The sequence below is a fragment of the Gallinula chloropus genome (assembly GCF_964237585.1).
Source record: "Gallinula chloropus genome assembly, chromosome: 17".
Lineage (NCBI taxonomy): Eukaryota > Metazoa > Chordata > Aves > Gruiformes > Rallidae > Gallinula > Gallinula chloropus.
The window spans coordinates 10,040,268-10,068,082 of NC_140102.1; the positions used below are offsets into that span (position 1 = coordinate 10,040,268).

Sequence of the window (27,815 nt, forward strand, 5' to 3'; positions counted from 1 at the left end):
GGGAGTCTCACCGCCGTTGTTATCCTAGAGCTGCCTTTAGGTAACAGCATTTCTGCTGCAGCAGCAACTTCTGCGATATCTCGCATATGCTTCTTTGGAGGGCTTGATCTGTCTATACCCTTGTACTGGTCAATGCTGAGAAGGGAGTCTATGAGAACAACTTCTTTCTGAGGACTTTCCCTATCAGAGATGTGGTCTTCCATTTCTATGAGAGAGAGAGAGAAAAATTACACTGCCATTTGAAATAAGCTTAAACATCAGTTACACAAAGGAATTGAGCTAGCTAGAATTTCGACAGGGGTTGAAAATGAGGGGGCAGATAGCTTTTAAAAACAATTCTATGGTTTTCAACCTAGTCAAACTAAAATGAAACCAGCCTAAGCTCAGAATCACCTACATGTTTTGGATGTTCACACTAGCTAGGCTAGCGTGACCAGCTTTTCATAGCTGCGAGGTCCTCTCATACTACCTAAAACCTATCCTCAAATATCTAATTCTATTTTCAATTCACTACAGAACTGTGTAATAATAGCTAGCTATGAAGTGTGCTGTTTAATTCAGTGTAAAGAGGCTCTTCTATGGCTCACTATCATTCCTGAGAAAACCTCAAACATCTTGACTTTAGATAAGCAATCGCTACCCTATTTCCATAAACTAAAAAATGAAAAAATAAAAGGAAGAAATTCTTCACAGATTGACATCCAAAAATGTTCAGTAATAACAGGAATAAATCAGATTTTTCTAATGGACATTGCAGATGCTTAGCAAGAAAGCCTCTGTATCTTCCATTCATTCTTGTACATAACATTATTCTTCACTGAAAAAGTAAAGAACATTTTAAATGTGATTCACTTGATATTTCTTTTCCCTGAGTATACAATGTCTTCTAACAGAGACCTCAAGAACAAATCCAATCATTTTACCTTGTAAGTCAGCACAACTTCTTCTAAACAACAAGTCATTTACCTTCCTCACTGCTGTCTTCCTCACTGTCAGGCTTCGGCTGGGGCCAGTGAAAATTTTCTGCAAAGGCACCTTCATACATCTTTAGTAAATCTTCCAGAGGCAATTCAGCTGCAGGCCATTAAAGGAAGTACATTTTAAAAGATCAACATTTGTAACAACCAATACCATTGTTTTTAATTTCAATACATTCTTCACAATTCTAGAAAGCCAGTTCTCTAATCAGAAGGTAACTGAAGATGTAATTATTAGGTGCATTATGGCAATATTTATTTAATTACTTTGATTACACAGAACACTTGGCATTACACCAAGCAATTTGCTTACCCAGCTTGCTTTGTACTGTATTACAAACCCACCATGCAAAGTGGCAGTAAACCAATGGTTGGGGGCATCAAACCCAGCCAAGTGGCTGAAAGACAGTTCAGGACTTTAAAGTTTCAAAACTACCTCAACCCCACTAAATAGTATCTCCATGATCCCTTGTCTGATCTGTTGAAGCAGGAATGTGCATGCTGGCAGTAGCAAATCAATCAGGAAATATCTTCATTAGGAACTTGGCTGACTGGCCAAGAGTTATAATCCCTCCAACTGGCCAGCTGGCCACAGCCACTACGCTGCCAAAGAGATCAAACAAATAAATTTGGAAACTGCGTATTAATTGCCAGGCAAGCTTAGCTTAATGGGAAGCTTGCCTCTGAAAACCAGCAAGGTTTTTACCATGATAAGTGAAGTGATCCCTACGGGATACTTGGCATACATCAAGCTCAGCAGAACAGTTATTGTTATGCTGTTAACAAAAGAACGCTGCTAGCCAGTGCATTGTCCCTAAAAGCCCCTCATCTTGATGTATTTATACTCCCTAAGATCAGCACTTCAGGGCCCTTTCAGACTTATCAGGTTGGCGACAAAACCTTTCTGAGATACTCAACACAGTTGATGATAAAATGTTCCTATTCAATCTGATACACTTCTGGTTTAAACCATTCATCATGCATTCTTAGACCTTAGGTTCAGAGTCTTTTGTGTGAGGTTTTAGAGAAATGCATCAGTAGAGAAACACTCATGTGATAACTACTTTACAGAGTACAGTTGTCCATCATCACCACATAAACTAACTGCTGCAAGTTTCCAAACAGAAACAAATAAATATGGATTACCTGACTGAACATCCGAATGCATTACACCTCTCATCAATAACCCCATTTACAAATACAACCACCACTACATGCTTTCCACTGCTGTTTCAGAGTCCATCCCAGAGAGGGATCAAGATGTACACCTACCTTCTTTGGCTAGATTAGACAATTCAGCTTGATGGTTTATGTTTCCTTCTTTAGCTTCTTGTTCTTCAATTGTTTCTTCTTCATCTTCAACTAAAATAAAAACAAACACTAATCTTGGTATTCAAATTACAAAGTAATTTGGAGGTTTGTAATTAATATGCCTCTGAAGTATAGCAACATAGAATATTGTACATTAGCAGGATTCAAAAAGAATGAGATGTGTATGGAAAACAAGAAAACGTGAGAGTAACTATACATAGAAGCCAAAAGATAAGTGAAAAGCAGAGAAACACTTCTGCCTCAGGACAAAAGGCAGTCTTGAACTCCTAAGTGTTGGTTGCCAATGGTCACCAGAGACAGATTGTTCTCTAGCTTTAAATTGGGGATCCTCAAAAAGATGACAGAGATGTCATCACAGGAAAGGAACTAAAGGGGATGGGTTATTCAGTCTGAAATCCTCAAAAGAAGTTCAAGGCCACTAGTAATGTTTGAGAAATGAAGGAATGAAGACAGAAAGAATTAAAATCTACCAATGGTGATGGCAGTGTTTTTAGGGAAAATTTTAGTTTCAAATTTTCACTGAAGTTCAGGGAAAATTTACTATCTAATTGACCAAGATATGGAGTGAGGATTGGTATGCGGCTTGTGAAAAGTGTTGCATCCACGCAGTAACAGCCTGAAACCCTGTGATTTCAGGCTTTTAATATACATCTTAAGTGCTACGCTACAGATGCACAATTTTGAAGAAATCACTTACCTTCCTCATCAGTCAAAGATGTGCTTGCCTTTCTTTTCCTTCCAGATGATGAGCAACCCTAGCATTCAATAATTAAAACATGTAAAATCTCAGAAAGCAAAGTTAGGGAGGTTTATTTTTGTTTGTCAAAGAAAGCAAGAAGTGCCTTGCAATCACACCAGCATTTGCTAATAGACACTTAACATCTATTAGCACTTTCCTGGTCACTCAAAACCAGATACTCTGTTTCTGTATTGAAGGCAGCTGCCAACAGCCACTTCAAGTGCTTGTGTTTCAAATTACTCAGGTCCGGCTGTGGCAAAGCACCACACTCTTTACCTTAAAAATGTTCTGAGGCATAAAACATTTACCCAGGCTGGATCAAGGACCACATTTTCACTAGCTAATAAAAAAGGGCTATGGCATAGCTGGCCAGCATACTCTGTGGCAAATCAACACTTGCAGACAGTGCAAGGCTACAGTTTGGCTGATAACACATGCTAAAGCTCATTCCTAACAGGAAATTCAAATGCAGGCATTCTGCTTGGTGAAAGCTGAACATTTCAGCAAGTGGGTATCAGCTGTGCCATGCCAGATGGCTTAGGGCCTCAGACAATCCCTTGCTCATTTTTTTCCTAATTGCACAGATGTGGCCAAAGAGTCCTAGCACACATTTCATCTAGGGCAAAAAATAACTTCGATTCATTCAGTTTGATCCATTCTGCATATGTCTTCAGCAGATAAATCACAGCTGAGCAGACGACAACGTGCTTTCATGACCCTAAAAGTTTAGCCCTGGTTACAGGAGAAGAAATCCCCTGCCCAAAACAAAGTTTGGTTGTTAATTTGTACTTTTTTTTGATCTTGCCATCTTAGAATGGCTGATCCAAAGCCACTATGTAGCAACTGCTATTCAATTCCCTGTTAAAAGTTGTAGTTATAACAAGAAAAAAATGTATTTGTGCTTATGATAATTGATAGAATCATGGACTACCAGGTTCGAAGGGACCTCGAAGATCATCTGATCCAACCTTTCCTGGCAAAAGCACCACCTAGACAAGATTGCTCAGCACCCTGTCCAGCTGAATCTTAAGTGTCCAATGTTGGGGAAAGTATGTTCAATTTTCAGTCATTACAGAGAAACCTGCTTATCATCTCCATGTATTTAAGGAAAATATTTCACATCTATCGAAGTTTTTCACACAGGTAGTCCTATTTAAACCTATCTGATTTTTTTAAGAAACAGAAAAACTTACCATTTCACTATCTTTTTCCAATAAAAAGTCTTCTGCAGGTTTTGTATCCTTACCTGGAAAATTATTATACTTGATGTATGCATTAGTCACTTAGCAATTTTATGTGTCTTACCTGAACTTTTAGACAGATTCATCATAAAACACAAGAAATATTAACAAAATCTAGCACAAAACCATAACCCCCCTCATAACTCATTGTTCAGACCCATTCACAACCTCTTATTAACATCCCACAATTCTCTCAGCAACAAGATTAAACCCCACTGAGTGAAATTATGTAAAACAATAGGCATCAGAATTTATACTGGATTTTTTATGAAATGGAATATAATTACCTTTCCTTGAAATTCTCTTTAAATTTAAAGCTTTCTTCCTTTTCTCTTGAAATTCAATTTGCAGTTTTATTTCAACAACCTGAAATGTGAATCAAGCCTAATAAAGCACTTAAATTTTATAAAGAAATTACTGAAGATGACAAAAAGTATGGCTGGCACAAGTGTTAGTAAGTTGGTATTTTACCTGTTCAATGTTAGACCAGAAGTACTCTATTTCTCTAGCAATTGATGCAGCAATTCGCCTTAGTTTGTTTTGTTCTTCCCTTTTAGCTCGCTCTTCATTCAGTTTCTTTTCTTCATGGTAACGAGCCACAGTTCTTACCATCTAAAATACCATGAAAGATACTGAATTAGTCTACTTCAAAATATACATCATTGCATTTCTTGAGATTATAGTGGCTATCAGCAGACAGATGTTGACCATAGCTTCACACATAGCACTTACCTCCATTATTTCCAATTCTAACCATGCCAGCAAAACAACAGACATGAAACTCAAAGGAGAAAAGAAAATACTCTAACTAAGCAATCAAGTAGGAAACTCTTACATCACTACTCTCTCTCAATACAAACCTACTGAAACAAGCAGCAAACACATCAAACCTTTTTTTCAGACAGCACATGTGAAGTCATAGAAATCACATCACAAAATGTCAGAGACCAGAGGTAAAATGAGTTCAAAAAGAGTGTACATACAAGAGTGCAAGATCAGTCAACGGCTGTTAAAGACTGACTTGATTGCAACCTTTACCTCAGGAGATTGCTAAAACACTGACTTCCACAAGTTGGATGCATGCTGCCAGGGAAAGGTTCATTTCATATCTGCCCTTCCTGTTTCTCCTATTCTTAAAAACCTAGCATTGGCCACAAATGGAGTAAGTGATTCAAACAGAGGTTTACATTACATCAAAATCCAAATCTTCATTTTACAAGATGATGTATCCCTATGTCAACACTTTGCTTATACAGAAAAGAGTGCTGAGTTTCTATCATTTCAGAATGTACAATATAAAACAACATGGCAGTTCAAACTAATGACCTTCAGTTGCTCTCTTCATTACTCCAAACTGGTCATCAACGTACCAAAAGAAGGTGAAACGTTGATAGAATCTATAGAAAATTCTTGATTATTGTAAATAAATGTATTTTAAATATTTCATCTCAGACTCCCCCAGTTTTCATTCCATCACTAAGTTAATTTTTTGCATTATGCTGCTCTCTTCCCCTATGGAAATAGTTCTCTACCATGTTTCCACTGCTGTTCTTAGAACTCCATGGTTTCTCCTTCATCTTTTTCTGAGATTAAGAAAGAAGAATTAGACAGACAACCACATCCAGTGGAATTTACTTACAAAATTCTGTATTTACCCTTCAGTAGGAGGGAATAACTAATGCATGAGACGTGCACCGTAACAGTACTTTTAAATGCTACATATTCAACACATTGACTGTGTCCCCTAAACAAGCTATTTGAGTTCCAGAGGAACAAAGTCCAGAATTAATATGTTTATCAAGTCTGTTTCAAATGCTAGAATACCCAAAGGTGACAATGTGGCTTCCCATTTAAGTTAAAAATTGGTGCCTTATACTCCCATTGCTTTTATCTGTACAGGAAGAATGTTTACATAGCTTTGCTACCAAACTGAGTAATACCAGGGTAATTATTGAGTTAAAAAAATTGTTTTTAAAGTACCTTCTTAGCAGTTGCCATCTTCCACCTTCTTTCTTGGGCAAAATCAGTTGCCATCCACTGCATTTCTTCCAGCAAATAATCCCAGTGTGATTTTGGTCTTGGAGCCTCTTGGAGTTTAGGCAGTCGCCTCAGGGACCACAAACCTTCCTTTCTCAGCTCTGCTATTCGCTGATGGATTTGATTTTCCTTAAAAAGAAGTACAAGTGAGTTACAATGAAGCTGTGGATTGCACCTAAAATAGTAGCCAAGTAGTAAAATAATAATGGCTTCCACTCTTTCAAAATAATGACAGCAAAAAAAAAGGTGTAACAGCATGTCACATGCATTACAAAAATCAAGTCTGATCACTTGGATCCATGAAAAAGTTATTGGACTAAATGCAACTTTTGCATAGAGAGAATAACAGAACTTCAATCTGTTTTACAAGAAGTACTTTGTTAAATAATGGGATAAAACAGGTTCACTGGACAGTACAAAAAACAAGTTATAAAACGGATGAGAACTGCAATCAAATATTCTTTTTTATAAATCAAAATTGCAGATGTTCTTATCTGCAAAAGATATATTTATCTTCATTATTAATACTGCTTGATTTTGTGAGAAAAAAAACAACCAAGTTCTCTCTGATGTCCCTGTTAAATAAGCAAAAGAGCATCTCCACTTAGCCATAAATATAAATAAGGTTACAGTCACGTCAAATGAGTAGATAGAATCAATATAACAAAAATAAAGCAACAACAGTATGAAGCCCAGGAAGATCTCTTCATCTTCTCTGAATGCCCATAAAAGTAAAACTCAGTATGCAAAGCAGGTAACTCTCCTGAAAAATAACCCATTTTCATAACTCAAACATATCAGTAGTGTTGTTATTTGTACATTAAGTGCTTGTAAGTTTTAAGGAAACAAAAAAATCTTACCAGCTTTACTTGCTCAGCAAGCTTGTCTTGAGAGTTTTCCTGGGGTACTACTGCTGCATTCTGAGCTGGACTTTGTGTTTTAGGTGCTGCTGCTACTGCTAAGCCTGGAGGTTTTGATGCAATAGGAGAGAGGGATTTGTTGGTTGCTGGAGAGGTCCTGTTTGTTTGTACTGGATATGTAGAAGGCAGTGTTGTGCCTGAGATAGTTGCTGGCGCAACAGATGAGGTAGGCGGTAGTGTATTTGCCGTAAGACGCTGAGAAGTCTGAGCAGGATCTGCAGATGGTCGTGTCAGAGTCACAGTCTGCCCAAGAAACACATTTGTTAGTGATGAATTTAGGATTCAACACTGTTCTAGTCTATACTACAGCAGAACTTAATATGGACTTAAATTTACTAAAAAAATTACACCATTTTTATAAGGAAAGGATTTAAGCATCCAGTGGAATTAAAATACATTGACATATTTAATGTAGTTTAAAGAGATAAATGTTCTTAGATTTAACTGGGCAAATGTTTAACAAACATTTTCATCACAGTAAAGTCCTCATATTGAAGCCTCAAAAATCCAAAACAGGCAAGTATTTTCTATTGTCCTTATATTAAAGCTATATTAATTAATTCTCTCTTAAGTTACATCTATATCGATCTATCCGGTATTATTACATATCACTTAATCAATACCTGTTGCTGTATTGTAGCTTGTGGCTGTGAAACTTGGTTAGGCGTCTGACTTTGCACATGGATTGCTGGTGGCACCTGCTGTTGAAGTGGTGCTGCAAGTGGAGTGGAAGTCAGGGGCACACTTTGAGGCTGGATCTTCACCTGAATCTGGGGCTGAGCTGGAGATTCCACTATCTGTGGTTGCTGCTGAGAAAGCTGCAGTGCAGTTGGGAGAGATGTCATGGGGACATTTGCAGGCTGCAGTCTCCCTGGCAGCTGCGGCGGAGGCGTATGCAGGCTTGCAGCGTTCTGCACAGGAGGGCCTTTGGATGGGTCATATTGTTGTTGGCTCTGTTTCTGTCCCGTCAGCTGCACAGTTTGAGGAGTGGGAGGCATTCCACCTAACAAAGCAAGAGGAAACACAACACGGGTGAAATCAAAATGTCCAGTGCTATTAACTGATACAAAGAGGAAATCAATTGCAAACAGATTAATTTGTTACTTACTTTGTCACAAGACACCATCACTTGAAAATACCACATCACAATCACAAAATAAATCACTATTACAATAAACAACAAAGTATTTCATGCACAGGACTGCAACTAAAATTTGGAGCACAGCAACTATAAAAAAAATATGTCATTAAATGTCTTCTGAATGTTTTATACTTAAAAAAAAAAAAGACTGGGGAGCTAAGGGAATATAACCTAAAATAAGAGCATATTCACTCTAACACATACTCTAAAGTTTGGCATGACTAATGCATAGAAATTTGTCATGATGTTGCAAATTAGGAGGTTTCCTTTTCACAAATCATTGGCTCAGTTCCAGAATTCTCTGATTAACCGTTTTGCATCAGCACCTGTGACGTATTCCATGCCCACATGCACCTTTGGAGCCCGTCACTCAGCTCCGTAAACAAACCAGGCATTGCATACCAAGTATTAATTTACATGGAGAAGTGTGTGGTGGGACTAGGATCTCGGAAGGCTGGAAGCCCAAGTTTCTAGTCCCATCACTAACCTCTCCTTGTTAAATTAATGTGCAATTGGCATGTGGTGACACAGTACCTTGTGCCGTTGGCATTAGCTGTTGAAGAGGAACTCCTGAAGCCACACCCGGGTGCTGAAAAACCATCCCATGACGGCCCACTTCAATTCGTGGTCTCTTAGACGAATCTGTGATATTCAAATTCCATTTATGGCATGGTATAATGGAATGGGTTCAATTTCACAAAGCAAACTACTACACATGATTCCAACATCAGCTCAGAAAGCTATGACTACTATACATGTGTAGCATTTATGAAGAACATGCTCCAAGGGCAGAGGACCTCTAACTTCAAGTTGGCCATCTCCAATCTTCTTAGCCAGAACAATCAGCCTAACAATGTCTCCATGCCTGCCAAATCCTGTCCTATATATTGTGAGTGTGTGTCTTCGCACAGCACCATTCACAATAGATAGTCCTAAGGATCTGGCAATTTCCAAGGTGAGGCAAAACTGTATTTCAAGAGTTACGGAACAGCGGCTCCGTTAACTGGAAAAAAGAAAGAGCCAAAGTGAAATGCTGTCTGCAGAACATACCTGCTGGTGCAAGGGTCTGCTGTCTCTTAAAAGCTTCAATTTCTATGGTGTTCACAGTCCCCGTTACTGGAGTCCCTGTATGCGTTTGCTATTGGAAAAAGAAAACAAATCACAAAAGTTCAATCTGTAGACAGTCTAACACCAAGGTGTAATTTACAAACGGATCTAAAGAGGCCAGCAGAGAACAAATCCTTCAGAACAGCTGTACAACCAAGAAAGCAAGACTCATTCATATCTGATATAAAGTTCTAGATGTCCACGATGCACTGATGCTCTTTATTGAGTTTAAATCTTAAAACAGTAGCTAAACTGATAAAGTCGGTTATATATAACACATGTCTACGTTTTTAAAGAGATACTAAACCCAGGAAAATGGGATAAACTTTCCCAGTATTTTTTTTAAATAAATGGAAATTTTCATTAATGTATTACCCTTCATCATTTGCATAATGCTGCAGTGAAGTCAAAATGACGTATTCATACAGTATATAGCAGCAATGAGAAGCTGACATGACAAAAATGAAACATTGTGACTTCATTCCAGGATTAATTAGAAAGGAAATTAGATGAGGAAAGAGAATTTACACAAAAACTGTATCATAACTAACAAGACACAACAGTAAGAAATGCAAGTCAAACCTTTGTGAAAGCTAATCCTTTTCATTCTGCGTAAAACATCAGAAACACACAAATAAACTCTCATCCTGAAGACAGTTTAAGCTTATTTGAGTCTCCAGCACTGTCACTCGCAGGCTGAAGCTCCAGGAGAGTTACCCTTGAAATATTTCATGAAAAACTTCCGAGAATCAGAAGATGACATAAAAGAATCTCAGCAAGTTGCATGTAAGTTCCAATTCCAGTTTTGGAGATGCTAGCCTTGTGCTTGTTTGCACAGCTGGTAAAATAGGGACTATGGAGAAAGTCAATGAGGACAAACACAATATTGCTGTAAGGCTAAAGCGGCATCAGAGCTCATCAGAAATTGCTAGTTGTTTTGTCTGAGGATAAATATCATAAAACTATGAACTAACGAGCGTGGAAGAGCACTACTGATATTGAGGCAGCAAAAAGATCACAGAGGTTTGATCCAGCCAGTTGGAGTTTAGCTTCATCAGGATTACACAGCATGTAAAACTTTATTTTTAAATTACTACAATTAATACTGGCAATGATGGCAGAGAATATATCCTAGATAATCCTTCCAACATCAAACTCCCAAGGCAGACTTACACACAGGATTATTGAAACCAACAAGTCTGGGTATATAATGACTTCCATGGACTTTGGGTGCTCAGCTTACTGGCAGATATTTATTAATGCCTGCCAGTGTTTGTGCAAGCCCAGTTCTTTTCAGGGAGTTTCCACTTCACATTTTCAAGTTCTCCTCAATACTTAGCCATGCTGTACCCAATACTCTACTATGAAACTTATCAGAAAAATAGGGGTACAAAAAGGATTTAAGAGACTCTACCAGAAAATACAAAGATGGATTTTTATGCACACTGCCTCTATGTCCTGAGAAATGAGTTAATTTAACATTCAAGTTCTCTAAGTGTAATTTGCTATTAGTAAGAGCCTCTGCCATATTGATGTACAGTAAGGGTTTGCAAATGCTGTGAAAATTTGTTATGAGATATAGTGGAGACAGCAATTTCTCAAAAGCATCTTTTAGTTTATTCACAGGTCATCCCTGATTTTTAAGAGAAATTCTAAGAATATAAATTAAGCCAAAGGAAGTAAACACCAGTCTATATTGAAATAGACCATAGCCTTCACAGCCCTACATCCTCAATATTTCCTCCAATGGTGTTAATGAACACAGAGGATGTAAGATGGCTGGGTTTCAAACACTCCCTTTTGAGCTGAACATAGTTCATGCCACTCGATTCTATCAATAGCTATGAATGAATAACGTTTAATCTCTTTGCTGCCATGAGGGCATTCACAGTCTCTAGCAATACAGCTATAGCCTTAAGATGTGAATTTTGGTTTTAAGAATCTGACTCATTCACTTTTAATTGCCACAGTTCACTGCCATATCACACTGAATAGAGATTCTGTTTCCAAATGTTTGTCTTCTCACAAGGCAGATAGGCAGCGTTTCAAGGCCAACAGCCAGCGAGTATCTTGCGCTTCAGCATTTATGGAATTTTCAAAGCAAGTCCCAAAAACTTATTCTGCACAATGTTACTGAATTAATTCACAAATTCAGATTATGTTCCACTTGCATCAAATGCTCTCTGGGACACCAGCTTAAGAAAGCATGTTCTCCAAACTCTGCTTCAAATGCCACTTGTTTCACCTGCACTCTTACATCCACATACTCACAGTTTCAGGCTGCATCTCTACTTTAGGATTTTTGACTGACATTCTCTTAAGAGTATGCCTCCCAGCTGTCTGCACTGTCACCATGTAATTTAGGCCAGACGCTTCAAAGAGCAAAGACATTACGTCTTTATAAATTGTAGTCACATACCAGTAATATTAGACTAAAACTGTCCTAACTTTAATTAAAATAATGTAGTCCTCTGGAGGTCACGATTATGCAGCCCACCCACAATAATTATTCTGAGTGCTGCACTTACACAGGCAAATTTGAATGATGATGATCATCAGGATACATTATTTCTCTATAAACTGTTACAAAGAGAAAGACTGATGGAAAGAGATTATACTGCTGTTAACAGTTTGTGCTAAAAGGTATTAACACAATTACACAGAGTTGTGCATGCTTTTAGCATGTGCCTGCTAGTTTGAATGTAACAGCCCTGAAATGGTGTAATACTTTCAAAATTACTTCACCACTGCCATAGCTATAGCTTGATGATAACCCTGATCACTATAATAAATAGCCTGAAAGAATATTACATATTTTAAACAGCTTAGATGAAGCCAGACTACCTAGGGAGACTTCCAAGATGTGTCAGTGTTTGCCGTAACAAAGAGCTCTCAGTACAAGCCACTTGACTATGCAACTCATTTGTAAAATACCACATTGAACATCCCATTTGTTATACACAGGAATACAACCCATTTTACACTTCATTTAACTCTCCATTTTCCAAAACCTAGATTAAGGCAGTGCAGACCATACACCTTCCATGGTACAGCAGAGTAGAAGAGTAACAGCACCTATAGTCTATACAGTTAAGCTAAAAGGTAAACATTTGGTTGCAGAGGAATTAGGGTATATTAAGTCTCAGGGTATATAAGCAATAATGTCTGGGTAATAATGTCTGGCAATTTGAAGGTAGCTGCATAAACTGATACTAGCCTGAATTTAAAAGCTACATCACCAGTGATCCACAGAAATTTTAATTATCACATTTATTTCTTTACTTTCTTCCGTATTCTCTCAAAAAAAAAAGTTTTAAAAAGACTAATATAATAAAAATAAGCACTTCAGTTTCTTCTTCCCAACATTTACTGTAGAGCTAATAGAAAGCAGTTAGTTACTAAAAAATAAAAACAAAAACAAAACATGTGCCAAAGGGTTATTATTGTTGTTTAAAACATTTCAGGGGAGGCAAATCCAAAACCTTCTGTAGCCATACTCAAAACCTTTAATAGATAAGGAAAAAAAAGAAAAGAATTTAGAAGAAATCCACAATTACAATGCCACAGACAAAAGAATCCATATTATCACTATGCAGAATGCTCAAATGAACCAAATGCATTAGGGAAACAAAAGACGAACAAACCAAAGTGAAAACATTCAAGCTGAAAGTTAATGAAATAAGCCAGCAACCTGGAGACAAAGATTTAACTTCCTTGAGTCTTCATTAATACTGATGCATTTGAAGATTGCAAAGGGTTTGTTTTGTTTTGTTTAGATGATAAGGGATGGGCTCTTGGGAAAATTCTAATTCATCTAAGAAATATCAAATCTGAATGAAGAAAAAAAATCTGGGATGAAACTACATTTTAGAACCATTGAAAAGTACCTGAAATGGTTGCTGCTGGGATGAAAAAGCAGCAGAAACATTTGGAGGAAGCTGGGTTGCTATAGCGACAGGAGTACCAGTCTGCCCATCCTTTCCTGTCACAACCTTTACCTGAGAGAAATATTTGGGGAAAAAAAAAAAAAGGGAGAATCATTTTCTTTTTAAAAGTTTTCTCTTTTTTTTTTTTCCGAACTGTTCAACACACTCATGTTGCACTGATGGTACCTCACTGAAGAGGGGATTATAACTAAACAACCATCAGTACGGCTCGGTTTGAGCACAGGCTGGTTTTGAAGAGTTCTGTTTCACTTTTAATAGCAGAACAGAAGCCAGCCTTGACTATTTACAGTGACTACTCATCACTGGCAACCTTCTCTTAAATCCAGTTAGCACAAAAGTGCATTTTAAATTTAATGATTGCTGCTCTAACGGACAACAAGTTAGCATGACAGACAGTTTGAACTTAAGAGAGCTCCAACATTTATTTAAGCAATGAGCACAGCCACCATTCGCTCTCCCCTTGAATTCCCAAAGTGATCAACCTTTCCAGGCAAGGGATGAAGTGCGTTGCTTTAGCAGAAAGTGATAAAGAGGGGGGAGGGGGAAATAAAAGAGAAGACAAAAAAATACAAAGAAAGAACATACTCAAAAGATGTCTTAATCTTTCCAAAGGATTCATCATCTGAAAACACGTAAAGAGTTTTGCTGCTGCGCTTGGCAAGATTCTCCAGCAGTTAAACAGACAAGCGGCTTTCACAAACAAAAGACAATCCATCACGAGAAGGCAGCGAAGTACAGCAAACTCCAAATCCAAAAGACCAAGGGAAAGAGCCTCGACTGACATACATTGTAGTAGTGCCACTGACTTCAATGAACCTATACAATCTACACCCGCTAAACAACTCCTAAAACGCACGTGCTGTAGTTAAAAATACCTGGTATTTCAGCTGACAAACACGCAACCCAACAAGAATACCTAAACAATGTGACAAAATACAAACCAGGTGAAAAAAATTGCATAGCTATTATCAATAAGTTACAATAACAGGCTATCTCTTATGCTACTATATAGAGAAAAAATATTCCTTCAACATTACCAGCAACTGTCACAAGCAGAAATACATTTTTTCCTATGCAAAACGTTCAGACCACACAATGAAAAATTAAACTTCAGCTGACACACTGTTAAGATTTCCCACAAATTATAACTGGAGATTTGACCACTAGTAATTCACACCTAAGAGAGTCACCGATTTTCACTGCTGATACTCATTTCTAACAGGTATTTTAAAGCAGTATGATTTTCCTTCTAAAACAGGTATGGTTTGGTTCTTTACAAACTGGCAACTACATACCCATACATGCTTTCAGAAACTGTAAAAAGTATTTGTGAGTGCTGAGTGATGCTGTGGCATCAGTTCTATCTACACTGTGGCAACTGCTTGCCATGTTGGTTTGCCAGTAGGGTCAGTGCAAGACAGGCACTGCTTCAGCACCCACGGGGTGCTGCAGGTCAAGAGCTACACATACAGGCACCCACATGCAGGAAAAGTTGTGCAGCATCTGTCCACGACAAGCTTATTTCAAGTCCTGTGCCATTAATAAACAGTGAGTTCAAATTAATAATTTTAAACATCTGTGTCAATAACAAAGTTGACTTGTTAATATCCACTCTGTTAAGTGCTACTGGCTCCATTGTTTAGACAGCAATACATGCACAGAGCTCATGGACAGCCAAAGCAACTTGATTCATTACTATGGACCCATATACATTATGATTTCCATGTTCTCTCTGAGTAATTCATTACTTCAGGGTTTTTTGTTGGTTACAGCAACACTGAACTCAGTAACATCTATAGTTGTAAATCACAAGTCAAAAAAAGGTTAACCTCTTAGAAGACGTTTTGCCTATTCTTTGCCTCTTTTGGTCTAATGTGTGAAATTTAATCTGATGCATACTTAAACAGCTTCCACAGCAATTCCATCTTTATTTGTGTGTTGGCTTACATACCAACTGGGACAGGGAAAGCTCCTTTCTCCTCTCTCTTAAATACACAATTCTGACAACATGCTCAAACCGACCTGCCAAACCACACTGCCCAGCAGAACTGCAGTCTCTCAGACCAACCAGTTACAAAAATTGCCATACTTCAACAAGTAAAAATGATTTTTCAGGTATTGCCACATTCTCTAATACTTCACAATCCAGGCCACAACTTCATTTATGATTATATTCTAACACGTTAACCAACAGATTTCTTTCTTACCTCATCGTTGATGACCTCAGATTGTTCTTCCTCTTCTTCCTCCTCCAGATCCAAGTCATTTTGCCTCAGGTATGCTTGCAGCGGAACACAGTGCTTCTTCTTAAAAGCTAAAAAGTCCATCATATTCCCTTGAAGATGTTGCAGGAAAAACAGTTCAATCAAACATTCCTTAAAAGTTTCCTTAAGAATTTCCATCTGTTTGTGGTGATGATCCAAGCATTGTTTTCTCATTTGAGCAGTCTCTTGGTTGGCAGGAGGAATCTCCTCCAATTTTTTGGGTTGTTTTTTCACTGCTGTATTAACTGTAGGTGTAAGAGGAAGACTTGACAGCCCCTGTGGTACAGTAGCCCGTGAAGGACTTGTGGGAGGAGGTGGTGACGTCATTCCAAATGCACTAGGTCCTCCAACTCCCGCGATCAAACCACCAGAAGTCCTGTCGTATCCAATGGGTCTACCCAGCTGCTGTCCTTGAAGCACTTGCTGCTGCTGCTGCATAAGTTGCCCTTGGATAATATTGCTGATTTGGGGTGGCAAGCTGGTCGTCGTAATATGGCCCGGGCTAGTCAAAGACTGCATATTTGCTCCACTAGCTACAGGGCTTTGAGGACCAAGATGATGAATGGTGCCCCCAGACTGCGAATGGGGTTGTGAAAGCCTGCGTTCCCTTACCGTAGCAGGTGTCCCGGAAGATGGAAGCTGTACTTGTGCTGCAGCTCCTTGAGCAATTTGTGCAATTCCCGGTCCTTCCTGATACACAAAGTGTCCACCATTCGAAGGACTCAAGCTGATCTGTCTCACAAGCACACTGGCATCAACGAATCCTCGAGTAGGGCTCTGGCTGCACATGCCCAAGCCAGGGCCTGGAGTGCCTGCCCGAACACTCGGTAAGGTCTGCACTGGCACAGGGTTAGGCTGTGTAGGGCTTTGAGACTGGACTTGCTGAGGCAGCGGTGACGTAACTTGAATATACGATGGGGATCCATGCTCAAACCGCCTCTGCTGAGGACTGAACTGAAAACTCGGTGATGTTGGGTTTGGGATTGGCAGTGGGGTAAGTGTAATCTGCTGGTTTCCTGAAGCCACCGGTCCAACGTTTTGCAGCGTGATGTTCACATTCTGGCCAGCTACAGGACTTCGACTCATTATAAACTGCTGTATTTGGTAACTGGGGGACTGGGGTGCAGATGGACTTGCAGAAGGCGCAAAAGAAGCTGCTGGGGACTGGGGCAAATTTGCCTGTTGGTCTTCTCCCTCACTGCCCGTGAAGGACCTGGATCTCTGGAGCTGGCGCTGGGCATTCTGAGGACCATTCCCATGGTGCATTCTCACTGTTCTAGGTTTTCTACAGTATACTCTAAATAAATACACAAAAACAGAAATTCAGGAAAGGGAAAACTCTTTCTGTAGCTTAAAATTGTTTAGTTACACCTTAAAAGACCACCTTGTAGTAAGAACCTGGTTATCCTGTCTTTGCAGTTACTTAAAATGTTTTATGTCAGCAGTCAAATCACTTAAATCCCTCATCCATTTCTGTAGCTACGGAAGTGCTATTGAATGGTTTTACAAGGGACACCTTACTTTTACCTAGTTAGAATTACTTCAAATAATGTAAAAAATATACTTTTTCACTTTTGCTGGAACTTCAACAGTCTTCAGCATCAAAAGTATCTATTTCTTGTTGTGTTCATTACTCTCAGTGTTTCAGTGCTTTTAACCCAATATGATGCTCTCAAATTCAGAAGAGCTGCTTAATAAGTACAGCACATTTCTTCAACTGTAACTAAAAGCATGATAAAAATAGATACAGCTACTTAAGAAAAAAAATATGTCATGAAAAATCTCCTTACCAAATTACCCACATATTTGAAACACTATGTTATGATACTTAAATTTGCCTTCTCCTTCCTCCAGAACACTAACACCAAAAAGACAAAAATCAACCCAAATCTGTATTAAAATGCTGTTTATTGAGCGAAGCCATCCAGAAATCCCAACCTGGTTTTGTGCTTCCATCACTGACAAAAACAATCCCACTGACACGCACTGACAGGCAGACTCAGCGCCGGCTGCCACAGCAGCAAAACAAAAACGAAACCCGGCTTCTTTATTTTGCCTAAAAATCACTCTCTCGTATTTTGCAAATAACAGTTTCGGGTTTGGTCTTTCTAGCCAAACACACACCGAGGGATGCGCCTTCACTCCGAACTCTCCAGCGGGTGATAAGCGGCAACAGGCAGCAGCTCACCGAGGCAGGAGGCGATGCAGCGGCCCGCCCCGCTACGCTCGGCGGCTGCTGCTCACTCAGGGAAACAAGGCAACTCTTCCGCTCCCCGTCCCGGGCTATCAGCTGCAATATGCTCAAGCCCTGGGGATGGAGATTCTCCTTTTCTCGCCCCCGGGAAGGAGAGGGAGCAGAGCACGGTGTGCCAGAGGGAAGGGGCTGCCCGGAGCACTGCGGGGCAACGCAGTTCTGGGCACGCTTTGCCTCTACCGCTCCTCGGAGCTCGAAGCTGAGGGAGATCGCTCAGGCGCGGCGGGAAGGGGAGAAAAACCCACTGCGCTCCTCCCAGGCTCCTCTTCCCAAAGATTTAACAACACGGCGATACTTGGTAGCACTGAGACTCTTACGCAGGGACTAAATAATTAAGATTCAAATGATACCACCTATCGTCGCTAACAAGGTCTTATTATTTTAATTACCTACACCTCGCTAACGTTTACGGCCCAAGTGAAAACAATTAATTACAGGCTGATAAGGAAGTGTCGCCAGCGCGCTGCCGCCGCCGGCCTCGGCCCGCCCGGGGAGAAGGGATCGCCTTTTGTGTGCGGAAACTGAAGTCTGCAAACGGCCCGCACGGCCGGGCGGGCCCGCGGCGAGAGCCCGACCCCGCGGCGGGCCGGCACCCCGAGTTCGCGCGGGGCTGCTCCCGCCGCGGCCCCTCTGGGAGCTCCCCCACCTTCCCCCCCACGGCGGGACGAGGCCGGGGCCCTGCCCGCCCCTCGGCGCCCCCCCCACCCCCGCTTCAGCGCCGTGCGGCGGCGCGGGGAAGGCCCGTTCCTCCGCGGCCGCCCCTGCCGCCAGGACCGGTGCCGCCGGGCCTCGGGCCCGAGGCCTGGGGGTCTGGCGGGGAAGGGAAGGCGGTGAGGAGCGGGGCCCGGGCGCCCCCCGCGGCCTCCCAAGCCCGGCGGGCCCCACTTACCGCGGGCGCCGGGGCCAGACTTTCCATTCGCTCCTCACAGGAAGCGGGGGCGGGGGGCGGCCGGAGCTGCAGCCGCTACCAGCGCCGACAGGAGACAAACCGCGCCTCCTTCGCCGCTCTCCGCTTCCCGCGCCTGCGCCGCTGCCCGCACAGCACTCTGCGCCTGCGCCGCCGCCCGCGCCTGCGCGCCAAGACCCACTCCCCCCCCTTCCCCGCCGCTAGCGGAGCTGCCCGCTGGGTCCCGGGTTCCGCTCGCCCCGGGGCAGGGAGGTGGCCGGGTGGGCCGGGTCCCAGAGCTGCGGGCTCCTCTCATGTGTCGGGACAGGCGGTAGCGCCCCGGGCAGGAACGAGACTCGGGGCCGAGACTGAAAACGAGCGTTTATTGCGGTGCCGAGACGCGGTGCAGCAGCGCCTCGGCGAGCAGCTTCTGCCGGGGCAGCCCCAGCGCCGCGGTTCCCTCCAGCCTTCGTGTAAAAACCCACACCCAAAACTTGCCCACCGAGGGTACGAACTATATACCCCGCGGCCCTGGAGCGTGAACGCAGCAGTCACAGCCCCGGTGATGCGGCAGGGAGAAACCCAGCACCCCTTCTGCCAGGGAAAAACCAACCCGGGGACAGGTCAGCAGTAGAGAAACACAGCGGCCACCTCCCCCGTAACAACACTGCGCTTCTCTGAAGCTTCCCAGTACCCCCAGTCCAGGCAGGGGGTAAGTTCTGCCTTCCAGAGAGCGAGGTACACCCGCAGTCTCCCATCAGGGTAGCTTCCTGCTGCTGGCATCTGCCACAGAAGTCACTGGGGGCTGACGCTCTGGACTTGGTTCCTGGAGCTTTTTGTGACTAAATCTAAAATTAAAATGCAGATGAATATTGGTTACAAGCTACAAGTATAGAGATAAAACTGAAAATGACAGCATGCAAGAAAGGACAGTCTAAAATTCTATATAATTTAAATTAATTACAGCCAAATAATAGGGCACCTGGGAATATTTTGCTAAAGAATAAAGGATTTACTGAAAGACTTGTCACTTATTGTCACCACATTTTAAAGCAGGCAATGCCATTTACAAGAGATTTGGGGATTTATTTTCAATAGCAAAATATGAACTGAAAATAAAAAAAATAAAAGGTTACCTGAAATAAGCAGAGTGCCCAAAAGCATCAGCACAGTTGTCAGAGTGATGGTCAAATGCTTCTGCTTGAAAATAACAGCCAGGGGTTGTGGGCTCTAGCTGTGCTGGAATGGCGGGTACCACTGGCACCAGCTGTAGAGGAGATACAGCTGAAGTGAGTGTACATCCTGAAACCTGAACACATCATGAGATAAATCGGTATTTTTAACACTTAAAAGTGCTAAGTTTTAAGACATTCTTCTGATGAGGGACATATATAATTGTACTTTCTCAATATATTTTAGTACCATAAAAATGCCATCGGTTTCTCTCTATATACAGAATTACTTTTTCAGCATCAAGTCCACCCCAGGATGAAGCCACAAATTCTGTATCTTTAAGAAGCAGCTTGTCTCTAACTGTTCTTTGAACAGCATTTTTATATTCTTCAACAAGACTGTATTTTTTTGGTAACATGTAAGTCCCTTCACCTCAGCTCAATAAAATTAAATGATCATTACTCAAGGTCCCAGTTCTCCAGATTGCTGAGTGTACCACACACAGCCCAGTGAAGTCCCATCAGATGCCATAAGTGCACACAAATCTGGGCTTTCACATTCATGTAGCCAAGAGGAATGTATTTCTCTGCCTGCAACTGCAGGAGTAAACTGAATTCACGTAGCACATGGCATACATGGTTTTGTTTCTCACCCATGTTTGGCACCAGGTTTGGATTTGCTCCCCTTTTTGTTCCTCTTCTTGCTTCTGATGAGGCTTTTGCTCCTGCCGTTGCAGAGCTGTTTGTTCTGCAGACAGTGTCTATGACAACATAAGTAGAGGAGGAGAGGGGAGACATAGAATCAAAGCAGTAGTTTTCTTTTTAACTGTTCTGAGTAGAACAGAAACATGACTATTGCCACAAAGTCATTCAAATATTTATCCTGAAATGAATTCCTAACTGTCTATACTAATAAATTGCCACAGAAAATTCTGACTTGAAAAAAAGTTATTATATATAATATCTTAGTTGCTTGCTTCTGACATGGCTACAATGCAAAAAAAAAATGTGAAAACCACAATATAGTAGGGGAACAGATCTGGAATGGACAACTGATAGCTTTGATGTACTGATAATGGGGTCAAAACCCATACTGAACCCTGGAAATTTTTCCTTATTCCCAGCTTTTCCCACTGGAAGGCAAAAGCATTTAAAACTGAAAAGAATTGGAAAGTTATTGAAAGGAATGCACAGAATGGAATTCACCTGGAAAAACAGAACAGACCTTTTCCTGCACTGGCACAGGCTCTGCACAGGTGGAAAGAACTTCAGATGTAGGCAGTGGCTTGTCATCATTGTCTGCACTGAAAGTAAATGAAGTACCTTAAGCTAATTTAATTTTATGCTACTATTTAAATATTCATAACATCTTAACACAAAGAATTTTTAAATTCTGTGAGAGGTCTCTGCAATTAAGGTTTGACAAAGCTGCAGATTAGCAGGGAACTCTAGATACTTCTTTACCTAGAAATGTGGCATCTATACTGTTAGACCTGAGAAAAGAGCTAGGGAAAGCTTGGGCTGACCCTCCTGATACATCACATGGAACACTGAAGCACTTCAGACTTTTCTTGTGCTCTTCTCAGCACAAATACAGGTTTGACTCTTTGATGGCATATGTGCTTAAGGCTGAAGGTCACCACAGCACCTCTGATGTGAAGGTGGCAGAAATGCCACTGTGAAACACATTTGTATTTAGAGAAATAAATGTTACCCATCAAGCCACCAAACCGATTACATACGTTAAATATGGGAGAAAATATCATTGACAGTAGAAGTGAACTTACAGAAACCTAGCTAAGGAAGTTGTTTCTCTAGCAGTCCTTGTCTTCAACTCAAAGTGATTCATAAAGATTTCAGTACGCTCAGAATTCTGGTCTTTAGCGTAGGCTTGTCTGACACGAAGAGAATAACCACCCATGTTCTGGAATAAATAGAAATTGAATGCTTAGGTACCAAAAATAAATTGTCATAAGTGCCCTGTCACAAAAATCACTGTTTACAGTAGTCTTGGCTAAAGGCAATTAATATACTGCCTGCCACTTAAATAAAAGTTAAAATAAATAGCACCTCTTTCTTATTTTTAAGATATCAATAGTGCAAACTAATACAGGTAAGATCATATCATTGTCACAACACTATGGAAATTCATATTCTTAAGTGCATGGGAGCTATAATAAATACAATTTACAGTAGCTATACTGTCAGGGAAGATATTTACTAGCATTTGCTTGCACACCAAGTTATTCAAAACTCTAAAATAGTCATGATTCTGCTTACTAAACACTCATGTTATCCACTAACAGCAATGAGGAATTGAAAAACCCTAAACCAAAGAAAAAAAACCCAACCCCACATCTTCATAATGTAATACATATTTCAACTGAAGCTCACCTTTCCTTCTGGACCTGCAAATGCTTTTATGTAATGGTTCTGACATTGCTCTGGGGAGCGATAGACATAGTTGCAGGAGTTAACCACATCACTGACAAAGTCCCAGTTTGCTGTCTGGGCTGGTGAGGCAGTAGCAAGGTTTAAAGGATGTGTCCGTAACTGTTTCACCGCCTAGGAGGCAGAGAGAAATCAAACCAGTGTCATGTTTCACTTCACTGCTTTTCTTGCCTGCACATGCACGTGTTATCTCATGGAAACAAGGTCTGTGGATGTGTTAGTAAACTTCCAAGTAAAAAGCTCTGAAGTCAATAAAAACCAAGTACCAACTTACTTTTAACAGCGCCAAGTCTTCAGCAATTAGCCAGGCAGGACCATCCTGCCCAGCATCAGCAGCTGACGCCACCAGAGCTGACAAAGGTCTTGCAAAGCACATTTTCTGTTTTACCCAGAGGAGGGTCTTCTGGCGTGATTCCAATATTCTTGGAGTCACTTGATTAAAAAGTGAAGGGGGAGGAACAACCATCCTTCTATGGCAACGCTTCTTTCTCTCACCTGAAGCTAATGGACAGGACAACATTATTTTTTTCTGTGAGAAAAGACTTTCTGCAATTGCTGTGAATAACCTGACTAATGATAAGCCTTTTGTGGTACTTTTCTGAATGCAGGTACCTTCAATCCATGGTCCCCTAGGGAAGAATTTGACTTGGGCAGTCATTTTTAAATAGCTTGTCCCTTCACTAAGAAAATAAGCTTAGAAGTAGGTCAAATAGATGCAGTAGAGTCTCACTGCTTTACTCCTGTTCAATTAATTCACCCATATTTCTATTTCTAGTTTGTATGGACAGTAGCAAGTTTTCACAGTGCACTCCCTCTGCTCACTCTGCCTTCAATCACTTTGAGTGATTTCAAGCTTAACAGAGAGAATGGTACATACATGCCTACATCTTTGAACACACACTTCACGATATTCCTGCAAAGGAGTTTTCATATTGCTTCACACAAATGTCACCACACCTCTGCCACACAATCGTGAACCCAACTTACGTGAGAGATCTGTTCTCCGTCGCTTACACGCCCTCCTCACAGACAGAGGAGGCAGCTTAGAGTCTGGAATCAGCGTATTCGTGTACATCAGGCACATAACTGAATCAGTGTAGAGATCATCGTGGTTCTTGGGTACAACAGGGGGAGTCCAAAGCTTAAAAAAAAAAACCAAACAACGCAAGCCAAAAAAAACCCCAGTGTGAAACACTGTCAACAATGAACAACTCACAGTTTGCTATTAAGTATTTCAGGTAAGGCTTCCTTCAGATGAAGTAAGGGCTACTGACTTACTGGCATTACTTCTATTTCTCCATCTGGGCCTTCACAAACAAATTCCTGTGTGAGAACAAGGAAATTTTGATACCTCAATACATCATCTAGTCCAAAACGAGCATTTAGAAGCACACACATGTTTGCAATAACTACAATTAAAAAATACTTAGAAAAAAATATTTTAAGGAATTACACTGTATTTTCAAAAGGCAGCATATTTTTGTCAATCTCTTCCATCAGTTATTACCTCAATATGTAACTGCCCAATTCCAAATCAACCCACAGGGTGACAGCCCTTCTGCTAGAAGAGCAGCCTCCTACAGAATTTAATTCCACAGAAATAAAACTGTCCAGAGCAACAGCTTCAGTTTCAAGAGTACAATACTTGTGGAAGGGTATGAGACCAGTGCAGTTTGAACTCAACAGACACCTGTAAATGCACAGTTCATAGCCACAATATACAAATTCTTTGAAAAGTGGGGACATGGAGATCCCTCAATGCTACCGTGTTATAAGCATCTTCTCTGGTATAGGTTAAGAGTTCCTCCTTCACTTCCTGCTGCATTTTTTCTCCTGCCTTTTCCAGCTCCTTGGCATGCTGATATTCCCATTTTGTATTTGCAGTTCTTAATTCCTTTCAGGAAGAAAATTTGAACTCCTTAGAATGTTACTGCTTTCCACAATAAATATGCTAACAGCAGTAAATTATCACAGATTTGAGCCTGGTAACTACATAATTAATTTCTGGGCTCATAAACAAATAAACAAAAACAACAACAAAAAAAATCCCCACAAAAACAAATAAGCAAGAAACAAAAATGGAAAATCTGACAGCAGTTGGGGTTTTCCATTTTGTTGTTATTAATTACTCAGAAAATAAAAGGCAGTCGCTTACCTCACTGACTTCCTGGCTTTTTTGATCATTCAGCATATGAAACAATTCCAAGAAATTCAATGCATACTTTTCAATTGGCTTAAGCTGTTCAGAAAAACATTTTGACATACTGCTAGTTATTTAGCTTTTGAAGTAGAGACATGTAAACATCCAGTGATTCAAAACCAAGCAGAAAAAAAACCCCCCACTAAATGTATTTATTTCTGTTGCAAATAATGGCACCAGCATCATAGTAGAAGAGAGATCTAAGGACCATCAATCTGACATTCTGGTCCCTAGCCAGTCTGTTCACATCCCACCAGTGTCACTGAGAATAGGCTCCAACTACTGGCTGCCTCTTTCCTATCTTAAAATACAGGGAAATAAAAAGAGAAAAAAAAAAGAAGAGAATCCCCACCAAGGGGAATTTGACTGGTTGTTAATAAGTAGCTGCTACTTGGGTTCTGCACAAGTATTAAAAGGGAAAAGGAGACAATCAGAATTTAACAGGACTTAGGGAATGCTATGAACAGTCATGTTAAGGCCAAGAAGAAACAGATATGGCAAAGCACAGGGTTGTAACAACAGTTTTATATCACAAGATACAATTTACTCCAACACACTTCACAGTCCTCAGGAGAGTATCTGGTGACTAAAATGTTTCAGTACTTGAACAGATCTGTCAACAGGCTCAGATGTCCTCCCAGGATTGTTTCAATTTCTAAGTTTGCACTGAACAGTCTCATGTAAATGGAGTGGCAATAAGGTATGGTATGAAAGCTATTTGATTGTTGCACAGGAAAGTAAATTTCAAATATTTCTAAAAGCTTATCTAAAACAAGAGAAATCATCATACCTGATTCACATACCTAGCCAGCTGTTCTACCTGTGATGGAACCATGGGATTTCTTGAATCATTCAAGTCTGAATCTATGTCATCTCTTAGCTCAGACTGTGTCTCTTCCCTAAACTTTCCAAACTCCTCTTTTCCGTATTCAGAGCAAATAACCTTATGGAAACATAAGTGTTTAGTATGGTTTTTAATCATCCTGAAATTAAGTTTAGAAAAGTCAGATTACAGACATTTTTGACACCTCTTGAGGCAGGAGAGGTTGTTTTTGTTTGATTAAAACAATGGCAAAAATAGTGTAAAAATTATAATTGGAACAAACACGGTTTTCTTTCTAGATGCTTTTATCTTCTCATTTTCTATGTGAGATAACAATTTGGGATTTTTATTGATTTTAACTGTGATCACACACCACTGGCCTCCAAACAAGCCTGGAAATAAGTTTAAAACTAGATGATGTTTAGAATTTGGACTCTGTTCTCACAAAGCACTCACTGTTTACTTAGATTTCAGGAACTGATCGCATTCTTAATGTTACGGTACCTGAGTTAAAACGTCTGTCGAACAATCATCTCCCTGAGCAGCTGTTTCTTGAATGAAATGTTTAATACCTTTTTTCAACAGCCTCTCTTCTACAGAATTACCACTTATAAGCCTACAAAACAAAGAAACTCATTACTATTCCCTAGAAAACAGTGACCCTTTCTGAAACTCACCTGTTTCATGCCTAATGTTCCTTGCCTACGGCACTGAGCACCAACACTCACTCAGAGTTGATCAGGTATTTTCACAGGAAGTTTTGTATTTGGTTTTTTAGTTTCTTAGAGGAAAGTTTTATTTTCTTACATCTGATTCCTTATTTTCAGAACATCAGGTTCTTTTAAGTTCTTATTTCAAAAGGAACAAACAGTATTCTCTTCTATACAGTGGGATTTTGTAAAAACTCTTTACACTAGCAGGGTATTTGCTAACAGACACCACTGATACCTGCCCAGTGGTCTAAGGTGAGCAAGAGCTCCCCTCTGCTCTCAACTCATCCTTCCAGGCAGAGAAACAGTCACTTGAGAGAAGTTTTCAAATACCTCCTAGAACTACATGAACATCATCACCTCATCATTAGTGGATCCGCAACTAGCCAATGACAGACCACCAAGAAAGATGTTTATGGTTTATCACTAGCAGAAAGCACCCACATATTCATTGTGATTGTCCCAACACAGAAGTCAAGATGGCTTACAAGAGGGAAGTGGGAGAGAAAGACAGAGTAGAGGCTACAGTAGAGGAAAGGACAGGACAGGGCTTTCATCTTCCCTTTAGTCTGAAGAGAAGTAGTATGTCTGACTGATCCAATCTTTAAAGGGATCTTAAAAGGTCAACTTACTTAAACTAAAAGGACAACCTCAACCAAAAATCTTAGCTTCACCTAAAAACATCTTTCCTTTATTTTGGATTTTAAAACACCTACAACCATTTCTTAACATGAACTCACCTGTATATGTGAATATCTCTGCCTCTTGCAATTTTATCACACCACTCTTTAGCCTTTGTACCCATCAGTGGATCGAAATCAGTGTCATAGAAGATAACAGTATCTACATCTACATGGCTGACACCTGTGGAAGGAGTGTGGGAAGAAAGAATAGCACAGAAGAATCGCTTGTCTTGGTTGAAGTTTTTTATGGATTCCTAAAATGGGGACACAAGTAAATCAATAATAAATTCACCTTAATAAAGCATAAATCTCTCATCAAACTTTTCTACAGAATGCGATCAGAAACATTGCTCTCCTATTACTTCTCCAAGCTACACTAAACATGAAAACATTTTATCTGACTGCCCACAACACAGATCTAGACAATTCAAAATTAATTTGTATACCATTAAAGTATTAATTTATGATGCAGTCAGCCAGATAAAAATCTAAAAACCTATTATCAGTAGTCACATTATGTCCTGTGACTAAGCACACCTGACCAGGTTATGACATTCTGTGCGTGCTTCATCGTTTTTCTTGTCTATTGACTAAATCACATCCCATCTATTGTGCTGCCTGGTGTTGCTTCAAGACAAAGTATTCCTTTACTTTTTATGCTGCATCTGACAGAAAGCACAACAATGCTCTTTGAAATAAAAAAGAAGAGAGTAACTTAACTATGCTGTTACTGTTTGCTCAAATTGTAGCCCCCAGAGGATACTGAGAATCTTATTGGGGAGGGAAATGAGCATACCTTCAATTTATCCTCAGGCAATGCCAGGGCACTCTACAAAAAAACAGAAGCCCCTGGAGTAAGGCTGAGGAAGTGCCAACATAAAAAACAGCAACTACAAAGTACTAACAATGTAGATAGCTACAGATAATGAAA

At 40.4% G+C, this 27,815-nt stretch overlaps 2 protein-coding genes across 2 annotated transcripts in view; both read right to left on the reverse strand.

Moving 5' to 3' along the window:
* The window catches only part of EP400 (E1A binding protein p400), a gene marked incomplete at its 5' end in the record, with an annotated part of 48,651 nt that extends 31,680 nt beyond the window's left edge, over positions 1-16,971 (reverse strand). Inside the window, 14 exons of the mRNA XM_084272192.1 lie at positions 12-205; positions 967-1,074; positions 2,250-2,339; positions 3,007-3,064; positions 4,242-4,294; positions 4,577-4,655; positions 4,761-4,901; positions 6,270-6,455; positions 7,187-7,489; positions 7,870-8,249; positions 8,922-9,029; positions 9,438-9,525; positions 13,382-13,492; positions 15,649-16,971. Of these exons, the coding sequence (XP_084128318.1) occupies positions 12-205; positions 967-1,074; positions 2,250-2,339; positions 3,007-3,064; positions 4,242-4,294; positions 4,577-4,655; positions 4,761-4,901; positions 6,270-6,455; positions 7,187-7,489; positions 7,870-8,249; positions 8,922-9,029; positions 9,438-9,525; positions 13,382-13,492; positions 15,649-16,971 (3,222 nt within the window). The remainder of the gene's footprint in view (positions 1-11; positions 206-966; positions 1,075-2,249; positions 2,340-3,006; positions 3,065-4,241; positions 4,295-4,576; positions 4,656-4,760; positions 4,902-6,269; positions 6,456-7,186; positions 7,490-7,869; positions 8,250-8,921; positions 9,030-9,437; positions 9,526-13,381; positions 13,493-15,648) is intronic.
* Positions 16,972-19,226: 2,255 nt separating this feature from the next.
* LOC311198205 (E1A-binding protein p400-like) lies at positions 19,227-22,856 on the reverse strand. The gene is made up of 7 exons (XM_084272106.1): positions 22,743-22,856; positions 22,412-22,582; positions 21,805-21,941; positions 21,243-21,321; positions 20,671-20,778; positions 19,982-20,112; positions 19,227-19,693 (listed from the first exon to the last, which is right to left on the reverse strand). Exons 1-7 carry the CDS (start codon positions 22,842-22,844, stop codon positions 19,603-19,605), a joined length of 819 nt encoding a protein of 272 aa, XP_084128232.1. The 5' UTR covers positions 22,845-22,856; the 3' UTR covers positions 19,227-19,602.
* Between the last annotated feature and the right edge of the window lie 4,959 nt (positions 22,857-27,815).